Genomic DNA, 10,279 nt, shown 5'->3' with positions numbered 1-10,279 from the left:
CTTTTGAGACAGGGTTTCGCTGTATAGCCCTGGCTGTCCTGGAACTCACTCTGTAGACCAGGCTGGCCTCGAACTCAGAAATCCGCCTGCCCCTGCCTCCCGAGTGTGCGCCACCACGCCCGGCTGGTGCACAGTTGGACTTGCAGTGTCTAAAGCGATGACAGAATTGTCAGGAAGCTCCCTTATGTGAAGGCGATGGACTGTGGATTGCGATGGGAAGGATGGGAAGACTTAGATGTGTCAGGTGCTGGGTTTGCTTGGGAAACTTGAGGTTTCATATTTAAAATCAAAAAACAGGTATGGGTCAAGACCTGTGGTTTCCATTCTTTAAGACCCTCGGTGGTACCCAGGTCTGCAGAGAGCACAGTTCAGGCCTTCTGGTCCAAGCAGAGAACTGGATGAGAGGACTCGTTGAGTCACAGGGCCAAGCTGCAACCATGAAACTGTCATGGGGGTTTCCAGGACCACCTTGTATGAGTTCACCAGTCATTGCCTCATTCCTCCAGGTGTGGATGTCGAGGCAGCCAAGCGGGCTGAAGAAGAATTGCTGCTTCATGATACAAGGTGCTGGCTGAATGGGGGTGCTATGCCAGAGGCCAGGCACCCCCGGACTGGGGCTTCTGCCCTGCATGTGGCTGCTGCCAAGGGCTACATCGAGGTGATGAGGTGAGCTAGGCCACAGTGATTGTTTTGTGTCTCTGCTGTGTACGTTGCCTCAGCACTTGAATCCAATCAGTCCAAGTCTGCAGAACTGACAAGAAACTGCAGCACACCACCAGAAGGTTTTTGGTGTGTTTCTCTCTATGGAGTCCCAACAAATGCAGCTCAACTACACACTGTAAGGTGGACCAATTCATGCCTGTGTTAGCAAAGAGTCCTCCATCACGTGTCCTTAGAACATCCTTTCTCCTGTGTCTGCCTTAGCCAAACGATCCTTCACGAATCTGCCTTAGCCTTTCACACCTGTGTCCACTTTAACAAAGTGTTTCTTCATGTGTTTGCCTCAGCAAAATACCACCTAACCAACTCTCCAAAGACCCTCAAGTTTCCACTTCAGCCCATTGTGACTTTCTCCCCTGTCATGGCATCTACATCCCAAGTCAGTCAGAAACAGAGGCAAAGGAAGCAAATGTGAACGTTTGCTTTTCAGGAGAACATTCCAGAAGTGTGTGAACCTCTTAATGCCTGTGTTCTGTTTACCCAGTTCTCATCATTGACTAAGTGTTTTCACATGACCCTGCGTCTGGCTAATGATTGTATAGTGTGTGTCTGTGTGTGCGTGCGTGCATGTCTGTGGGCACTTGTTATGTGTGGGTGTACATTCACGTGTGTGTGGAGGCCCTAGGTTGATGGTGTATTTTTTTCTAGTTGCGACTGTCTCTGGCAGAACCCTGAGCTTGCCATTTTGGCAACTTTAGCTAGCCCTCTCCCTCTGAGGGTTTTTTTTGTCCCTTCCTCTGCCTGCTGGAATTACAGATGGTCTGCCATGTCCACTCAGTTTTTAAATAGATGCTAGTGAGCAGAATGCCTGTCTTCATGCTTAAGCGCTTTACCCACTGAGCCATCTCCCTAGTTTGTGAGGCTGTTGGTAGAGAAAGTATTGATACTTGTGGGCTTAGGAGTGTCCATGGGCTGTGGGTGCAGGGCATGACTGTATTCGTACCTAGAGTCTCCCTGTGAGGGGCTGAGGGTGTGGAAAGCACTTGCCTAGCATGTGGTTCTGAGTCCTTGTCCAAGCCCTGGGCAAGAACTGAGTGATTACAACTTGTGTTTGCTCATTTGGCTTTCTCATTCAGTACCTCATGTTGATCAAGGATAGCTTCCAATTCATCAGTCTTGAATCTCTGAGTTTTCTCCTTTGTGTCCCTCTGGGATTCACAGTGAGAGCCGCTATGCCTATCTCCCTCCCCTCTAATTTCTTCTTTTTTAGTTGAGATAAGGTCTTGCTGAAAAATCCTGACTAGCCTGGTACTTGATATATAGTTGTCCTGCCTCAGCCTCTTAGTGATGGGATTGCAGTGATGACAAATCTTGTGATTTTGTGATAACCTCTTTGTGTAGGTTTGTATTTACACTCATCTGTTCACTAAATTTGCTGTCATTATTTTTAGCTATATTAAAAGTCTTACTGTTACTCTCATTAAAAGTAGAGGTAAATATTTACTTAATGTCTGTTGGGTGCTGGCCTCTTGGGCTGATCTCAAACTGCCCATCCTCGTAGCCTTACTGGCATTTCAGGTATGAACCATAGCCATAGCCACCATAGCTAATGACAGACATGTGATGGGCTGGGTCATTCTATTCTGATGGCTGTCCTGTCCACTGAAAGCTCACCAGGTGCTAGCGCAGCACTGACTCAGTTGTTGGACATTGCCACAAGTGTTTCGGGTGTAGCAGTATCCAGTTGAAAACCTTGGCTTCTAGACTAGTGAGATGACTCAGTAGGTAAAAGTGCCCGGCGACTTGCTTTAGATCCTGGCACCGGTGGTGGAAGGAAAAGACTAACCCCTGACTATGGTCCTCTGATCTTCATCCATGCTGTGGCATTTATGCTCACATTCACACACATTGCACACACACAGTAATAGTAAATAAAGCTTTAAGTGTCTAAGAAGAAACCCTTGGCCTTGGGAAGATATAAGCAGCATGTAATAGGGAGGGCCTCTGGCAAAGCAACTGCTAGGTGAGGAAGTGCGGATGGATTAGGGTGCATGACTGGGTAACATGCTGCGGGCTCCTAGGATATGGACCAGGAGAGGAACACAGCTAGTACTGTGGGCAATAGCATGTAGGAATTTAGCAAGGAGCCCAACATGCCCTGGGATGGAAGCAGGGGTATCTTGGGAAATGTGAGGGAGGAAGTCTCAGCCCAGACAGGACCTAGTGCTTTACAGTGTATCAGGCATCTATCAGGCATCTCTGTCTCCCCATGCTTGTGGCCTTGCTCACTCACACAGGACCTCATTCTACTTCTTTCAAAAGAGACCTTGCCCTATGATGAGTTTGGAGAGCTCCCTGGTTGTTACTTTGTGAAAGGTCATTGGCTGAGCCAGGCTGTTTCAACTCTAGCATTCTGATGTTTTGGATCTAGTCTGTGGTGGGGCTGCGCTATATGTTGGAGGAGGTTGAGCATCCTCTTCGGCCTCAACCCACTGATGCTACCTGTCTCTGTCTGTAAGTTAGGATTCCACTGATGATGTTTCCAGAGAGAGAGGGACGGGGGGGGGGGGGGGGGGGGGGGGGGGGGGGGGGGAGTGAGAGAGAGTGTGTGTGAGAGTCTGGGTCTGTATGTGGTGCTTGACACTGTTGAGATGCAGTATTCTAAAACAGGTAGGTTCTAGAATTACACAGGCCCTTCGTGGGTCACATCCTCTTAAGGCTTGGGTTAGTGGGGGAGTCTTGCACTTGTCTCATCACCCCTCACCACTGCTCTGAATCCTTTAACACGGGGATTCAAAGAGTGGGATCCCTGTGCTGTGAGGGACTTCTTGTGGGTTTGGATTGTAGCTGCTGGTCCGAGAGAGGGCTCAGTTGTGCAAAGAAGCTTGGGAAGGGCTGGTTGCCAGCAAACCCTTTCTTGCATTGATCAGTAGTATTGTGGCCACAGAAAAAAATTTGAAATCAGCCATTGTCCTCGCTTGACCCTTGACCCCAGACTCCCTGTCCCTTGGAGTAGGTTGCTACTCCAAGCTGGCTATGACACAGAGCTCCGGGATGGAGATGGCTGGACACCCTTGCATGCAGCAGCCCACTGGGGTGTGGAGGATGCCTGCCGTCTGCTGGCTGAGCATGGCGGGGGCATGGATTCGCTGACCCACGCGGTAAGGACCGTGTCAGGAGGTGGGGCAGGGAAGGGGAGAAGGACTTACATCAACATCATCTACCTCCTTCCCCTACTCAGGGGCAGCGTCCCTGTGACCTGGCTGATGAGGAAGTGATGAACCTTTTGGAGGAACTGGCTCAGAAACAGGAGGACGTGAGTCTCGACTCTAGTTTGCCTCTTTACTTGGCAGCTCTGAGGAGGTAACAGTAACTGGGATGGCTGGCGTACTTTGTCCCTTGATACCCTCAGTCCTGGGACCTTCTGTTCCCACCTGGTGGCCCAGCTCTGGTTGAAGTCTATGAAAGGGGGCACCTCTGGGTATATTGAGGAGGTGAGGCTGTGTTTCCTGTCTGCTTGGTGAGGAGAGAGCTGTGACATAGGTTGGGCCTATCCTGTTGTCTCTAGTGAAGGGATGGTGGGTGCAGGTCCCAAGCAGATGGCATGGGCTGGAATTTCAGTATTTAGTGAGGTTGCCCAGACATTGTGGAGCCAGCCAGAAGACCCACTGGGAACATTCTGCAGAGATGAGTGCTGTGGCATACTGAGATGCAAGGAGGGCATGGGATAAGTGGCATTCTGTTAAGGAGACATGGGTTTATGTATGGCAGCAGATTGCATTTAGTCTGGGAAGGTGGCTGCTGTCATTGAGTGGAGAGCTTGTGTGTGATAACCAAAAAAAGGAGACAAAGAGCCCCCGGCCCTGTTAACCAGCATCCTAGATGTGCTAAAGAGTAGAGAGGAGGTCTGAGTGACCTGCTAGCCTCTGGGAAGTAGAAGAATCCCTCTGGGAATAAGATCAGAGGCCAATGAAATTAAATCAGACCAAGCCTGGCAGAGCTTGCATAAGCCCCAGATATGGTGTGCTGCTAGGAGACTGAGTTCTCATGTTAGCACAACTCTGCATAAAGTGTGGCTAGCCCAGTTATGCATGATGGCCCTGGAGGTAAGAAGGTGGCACAGAGATGGGGAAGCTAGGAAATCCAGGAGGAATTGTACTCTCTGGCCTTCCCCAGTTGTCCCCTTCCATCCTTACAGCTTCGGAACCAAAAGGAAGGCTCCCAGGGCCGAGGCCAGGAGACACAGGTCCCTTCAAGCAGTAAGCACAGAAGGTAAGAAGTGGCTGGCTTGGGGTGGGTGGGACTCATCACCAGACTTGGACAGTGACATTGTCCTTTCCCTAGGAGCTCTGTGTGCCGTTTGAGCAGCCGAGAGAAGATCTCCTTGCAGGATCTATCAAAGGAGCGCCGGCCTGGTGGGGCAGGAGGGCCTCCTATTGGAGATGAGGATGAGGGAGATGAAGCCTCAGCTGGTAGGGTCTGAGGAAGGACTGCTGGGCCTGGATTCGAGGGACTCCAAAATGTCAGAGGCATCTGACATTTCCTTTCTGTCCCTGTACCACAGAGCATCCAGCTGTGGAACCAAGAGCCCTTAATGGTGTGTCTTCCCCTGTGTCCTCCAACCCTAAGAGCCCTGTGGTGAGTCTGATCTCTGCATGCTGATGTGAGGTTGGGGCAATGGTGGGACACGGTAAATATTCCCACCTCTGGTCGGGAAGATGGCCTTTTGACTTGCTTCCTAGGTCCTTGTGGACAAACAGTTATTTTTTGGTGGCACCCACCCTGGCTGTGATGTCCTGTGATTCTCCTTAGGAGTTATACACTTAGCTTCTGTGGAGAGGGATCGTTGCTTTGCTCAGTGGTGGAGACCTTCTCTTTTCTCCCAGCTGCCAGAAGAGGCTCCCTTTTCCAGGCGCTTTGGTCTCCAGAAGACAGGGAGCACTGGTGCCTTGGGTCCTTCAGAAAGGAGGGCTACAGAGGGAGTTCTCGGTCTGCAGCGCTCAGCCTCCTCCTCCCTCCTTGAGAAGGCCTCCACTCAGGTAGGTGTCATGAAATGTGTTAGGTAGGGGAGAGGTGGGTGGGGTGCCCAGGCTTCTGCCTCGGGACAGAGTACCTCCTTTGTTTTACTTTTGCCCCCACAGGCCAGGGAGCCCCGTCTTGCCAGAATAACCCCTACCCCTGCCCAGAAAGTGCCAGAGCCCTTCACCCTGTAAGTACCTGGAGCATCCAGTAAATGCTCACTGGAAACTCCCACTGTGGTCTGACTGCCTCAGGGCCTTTGCTCCTCCTGTGAAATCCCTCATTCCTGTCTGCCTCGGTTGTCACCTTTTCCTTAGGGCCTACCAGGACTGCCTTGCTAACATCGACACAGTACATATGCCCGGCTCATTCTCTTTATTTTCTCCCAGCGCCTTTTCCCCTCATACTCCGGACTTAACCTTTTTGCCTGCTGTTCGTTTGTTTGTTTGTTTGTTTTTGTCTGTTTTGCCCAGAAATGACCCCTTTCAGTAGTGACAACTGTTTTATTCTCTGTAGTCTCGCCCATGCCTGTCACGGAATTGCAGGCTTGAGGGATATTTGCTGATGAATGAATCCTTGCAGGTATGAGGCTGCCACGCCTCCTTCTCTGGATCACTCTGTTCCACCCTCCAGGAGGGAGCCTGGATCCCTAGTGAAGCCAAATGTCCTCACAGCCTCTGCAGCGCCCCTGGCCGACTCCAGGGACCGTCGGAGGTAAAGAGGCTGGGGGCAAGCAGCACTGAGACAGCAGTGTTTGGGAGTCTTTAGGGCTCTGTCTAGTACTTGTGGAGTACTGTTGGTCTAAGGTCTGTGGGAGGTGAAATGTCCTCTGCTAGGATGTGCACCCTTCTATAGTGTCATTCACTGGTGTGACAGCTCCCGAGGAACAACAGGACACTGTCTCAGTTCAGGCTTCTCCACTCAGGTCCTACCAGATGCCTGTGCGTGATGAGGAGTCTGAGTCTCAGCGGAAGGCTCGCTCCCGCCTTATGCGACAGTCTCGGAGGTCCACACAGGTTTGGGCTTGGGCTAGGACCTGTGCTCTTGGGTCTGAAGGAGGAGGGCAGGGTCAAGAGTCTTCCCTGATTGTTCTCTCTGCTAGGGTGTAACTTTAACAGACTTGAAGGAAGCAGAAAAGGTGGCTGGGAAGGTCCCAGAGCCAGAGCAGCCTGCCCTGCCCAGCCTGGTAAGCAGGGTCAGGTGAAGTGGGTTGGGTGGATCCTGTCTCCCTGTTTCTGACTCTGTGTCTTTCTGGCAGGACCCTTCTCGGAGACCTCGGGTCCCTGGTGTGGAGAACGCTGAGGGCCCTGCCCAGAGAGGTGAGGTCGGCTTTCTGGGAAGTCTTTGCCTGGGGAGCCATTCTATCTCTCCCATAAGTCTTTTGTTAACTTGGGGATGGAATCAGGTTCCCTGCCTAGTAGAGAAGGGTTCCTATGGTAGTCTCTGGGCTGATTCCCACCAATTCCCCAGCAGAGGCGCCCGAAGGGCAGGGCCAGGGACCACAGGCAGCCCGGGAGCATCGAAAAGCTGGCCATGAGCGGAGGGGGCCAGCAGAGGTGAGGGTGCTGTGTGGAGGGGTGGCAGGCTGGAGGGAGGGCAGGCCTGAACATTGGGTAGAGACTAAGCTTCTGGGGGTCTTCTTCAGGGGGAAGAGGCGGGGCCTGCGGAACGGAGCCCAGAGTGCAGGTAGACTGGGTCATGTGTGGAGGCTGGGACTCATTTCTGGGGTAAAGCTGGCTTTCTAAGGCCGGTCCCTTCTGTCCAGCACTGTGGATGGCGGATCCCAGGTCCGCAGGCAGCACTCACAGAGAGACCTCGTTCTAGAATCCAAGCAGGAGCATGAGGAGCCTGATGGAGGCTTCCGGAAGGTGCAGCATCCCACCCCATGCCCCACCCTACCCTGCTCTGCTCTCAGCTGAGGGTCCACATCAGCTCCTTCTGAGTCAGCCTGCATCCTCTGTTTTTCCCAGATGTACACGGAGCTCCGCAGGGAGAATGAGCGGCTTCGTGAGGCCCTGACAGAGACCACCCTGCGTCTGGCACAGCTCAAGGTGGAGTTGGAGCGGGCCACGCAGGTATAAGTGTTGGGGATACTGAGAGTCAGGGCTCCAGTGGGCGGGGTCTGGCCCTGGCTGGGAGGTGAGAGGTTCCTCTCTGGGGACGGGGCTCTGGCTGTAGTGCAGTAAGGAAGTAGCTCCTGACTCTAGGTCTCTTCTGTGCTCACCAGCGGCAGGAACGCTTTGCTGAGCGGCCCGCCCTCCTTGAACTGGAGAGATTTGTGAGTTGGGCTCCTGGGGTGGGCCCACCGTGTCCCAGACTTACCCTGCCCCTGTCCTTACCCCCGCCCTGAACCTGCCCCATGCCTTGCAGGAGCGCAGGGCTCTGGAGCGCAAGGCAGCAGAGCTGGAGGAGGAGCTGAAGGTAACTGGGGCTTGTGATGGGCAGTATCCAGAGCCCAGCCTACCCAGCACCACCCAGCTGACTCCACCCTGTATCCTAGGCCCTCTCTGATCTCCGGGCTGACAACCAGCGGCTCAAGGATGAGAATGCAGCATTGATCCGAGTCATCAGCAAACTATCCAAGTGACTCTGGAGGAGTTCCCGCACCATATTTATACTGCTGCTTCTGACACACGCACCCTTTCCCCCGCGTGAACATGAGTGACAGGGCTCTGGGGGAAATTGCTGAGAAGCCATAACCTCTCGGGACCTCAGAACCGGGAGGAAAGCACAGAGTCTCCAGGAACCAAGGGGGACTCTTTGAGATCAGGATAGAGATGGGAGGCTGACGTTGCTGAGAGTGGACAGGCACCAGAGAGGGACCAAGAAGGAAGCAAGGACCAAGAGACACAAAGACCGGTATCCAGAAGCAGAGTGGCTGCCCCAGGACCCCACCTCACGTGTGATGCTCCCCAGCAGGGACCCAGGAATGTGCCAAGAGTCCCCCTGGCCTCTGCCAGGTGGGCCTGTATATAGGGTCCATGTGCAATAGGGAGGGATGTCTTCTATTTTTGCTGCCTCCTCCCTACCCATTGTCTGGGGAGGGGGAGAAGGTATTTTTGAGACAAAGCACAGGCACCATAAATAAAGTGACATTGCCACTCAGTGACTTTGTCTCCTGATTGTGGGCTCAGGCTGACTGAGCCCATTTGGGTAGGGTACACTTGAGGGCAGGGGGTGGAGTATGTTCACTGCTATGGGGAGGGCACCTTGCTAAAGTGAGCAGCTGGAGCAAAGGGTCCCAGACGATGTGGGAGAGATTAGAAGGAAGCCCATGGTGCTGTGATATGGGGCTGGGGCACCCAGATTTGCCCTCAGTTCCTCTGAAAGGAGTGGAGTAGGTGTCTGATACTGAAACTGTGGGATGGATCACATAGAAAACTCCAGAAGTGTAGTTCTCTGGGGAAGGAATAAGTGATGGCAAGTTCCTCCAATCCTCCATGGCCACATGGATTGGAACAGCAGGAGCCAGTCTTGAGATGCACTGCACCTCCATCCCACAGTCAGGAGCCGCTGCCTACACTAGCAGTGGGTTCAGATCTGCCTACAGGGGTACCAGGAGTGAATAGCTCAGGCCAGGAGCCGGGGCTCCGCAGGAGGGAGGTAGTCAGTATATGGGTTTCAGCTGTGGTGCTGTGGAAAAAGAAGGGGAGAGGGCAGTGGGTGTGGATGGGTGTATGCTGTCTGGAGTGGTCTGTGTGTATGTGGCATGCATTTTATGTATGGTGCATGGCATAGCTGTTGTGGGATATGGCTTACATGTGGTGTAGGTGTATGTTGGGTGTGTATCTGGTGTGTGTGTATGGTGTTTATGATAGTCTGATACTACAAGGTACCAGAGTGAGCCGTATGTCTGAAGGAAGCACATCTTCCATGATGAGAACCATGAGTGCAAAGGTCATAGAGTAGAGTAGCCTGGCAAGCTAAGGTCTAGGAAGGAACTTGGACCTGAGTAGCAGAGGACAGTGCAGAGGTGCTGGCTTTGTGCAGGGATGTGGCCCTGCTGAGGACTTGAGCTCTGAGGTGGGAGGTCTGGCCACCAGACTGCCATCAGACTTGAGCCAGGTCCCCCTGGCTGTACATCGATACGGATTGGAGGAGTGGCGGGACAGGGTGATCAACGAAGCACGAAGTCAGGATAAGCAGATAGAAATGATCAGATTCCAGACCAGAGAGACCTACAGGCATCTGACGTTCCAACAAGTCAGCAGGTCCCTGCCTGCATTGCAGCCTGCAGCCTGGGAGCTCACTAAAACAGTTTGGGCAAACTGTTCATGTTTTTAGTTTCTCTTAGAAAAAAAGACAACAGGGCATTTGCCAGGAATCCCAGCGTTCAAGGAAACGAAAACGGGAGAATTGAGACTTTGAGGCTATATCCAGACTATCTCCAACAAAACCAACCAACTTACCACCCAACCCTGACATAAGGTATGACAGGCAGTGATTAGGTTCTGAAGGGCCTATTCCTGGCAGTGCAAACAGCATGAATCAATGCCCAGAGTCCTGAAAAGTGAGGAAGGGTGGCCCTGAACCTGGAGCAGTCATGTGCATCAACTCTCATGCTGGAGTTAGGTTTTATCCCATATGTCAGGAAAAGCCA

The 10,279-nt window shown here is 52.7% G+C and overlaps 1 protein-coding gene across 2 annotated transcripts in view; it reads left to right on the top strand.

Annotated features, from left to right (window-relative positions):
- The window catches only part of Ppp1r12c (protein phosphatase 1 regulatory subunit 12C), a 20,280-nt gene extending 11,494 nt beyond the window's left edge, over positions 1 to 8,786 (top strand). The window contains exons 4-22 of one of the 2 annotated variants that reach the window (XM_021166874.2): positions 507 to 666; positions 3,677 to 3,821; positions 3,902 to 3,976; positions 4,859 to 4,932; positions 5,005 to 5,132; positions 5,225 to 5,298; positions 5,547 to 5,699; positions 5,802 to 5,869; positions 6,262 to 6,393; positions 6,605 to 6,695; positions 6,782 to 6,865; positions 6,938 to 6,998; positions 7,153 to 7,235; positions 7,325 to 7,365; positions 7,445 to 7,547; positions 7,650 to 7,754; positions 7,907 to 7,957; positions 8,050 to 8,100; positions 8,180 to 8,786. In XM_021166874.2, coding sequence (XP_021022533.1) covers positions 507 to 666; positions 3,677 to 3,821; positions 3,902 to 3,976; positions 4,859 to 4,932; positions 5,005 to 5,132; positions 5,225 to 5,298; positions 5,547 to 5,699; positions 5,802 to 5,869; positions 6,262 to 6,393; positions 6,605 to 6,695; positions 6,782 to 6,865; positions 6,938 to 6,998; positions 7,153 to 7,235; positions 7,325 to 7,365; positions 7,445 to 7,547; positions 7,650 to 7,754; positions 7,907 to 7,957; positions 8,050 to 8,100; positions 8,180 to 8,266 — 1,766 coding nt within the window. In that variant the 3' untranslated portion in view covers positions 8,267 to 8,786. Of the gene's footprint in view, positions 1 to 506; positions 667 to 3,676; positions 3,822 to 3,901; positions 3,977 to 4,858; positions 4,933 to 5,004; positions 5,133 to 5,224; positions 5,299 to 5,546; positions 5,700 to 5,801; positions 5,870 to 6,261; positions 6,394 to 6,604; positions 6,696 to 6,781; positions 6,866 to 6,937; positions 6,999 to 7,149; positions 7,236 to 7,324; positions 7,366 to 7,444; positions 7,548 to 7,649; positions 7,755 to 7,906; positions 7,958 to 8,049; positions 8,101 to 8,179 lie in introns of both variants that reach the window. The other variant, XM_021166873.2, reaches the window with a different exon arrangement.
- Positions 8,787 to 10,279: the final 1,493 nt, after the last annotated feature.

The sequence above is a fragment of the Mus caroli genome, chromosome 7, assembly GCF_900094665.2.
Source record: "Mus caroli chromosome 7, CAROLI_EIJ_v1.1, whole genome shotgun sequence".
NCBI lineage: Eukaryota > Metazoa > Chordata > Mammalia > Rodentia > Muridae > Mus > Mus caroli.
Note: the sequence above shows the minus strand (reverse complement) of the source record. Positions and strands in the feature narration are given on the sequence as shown.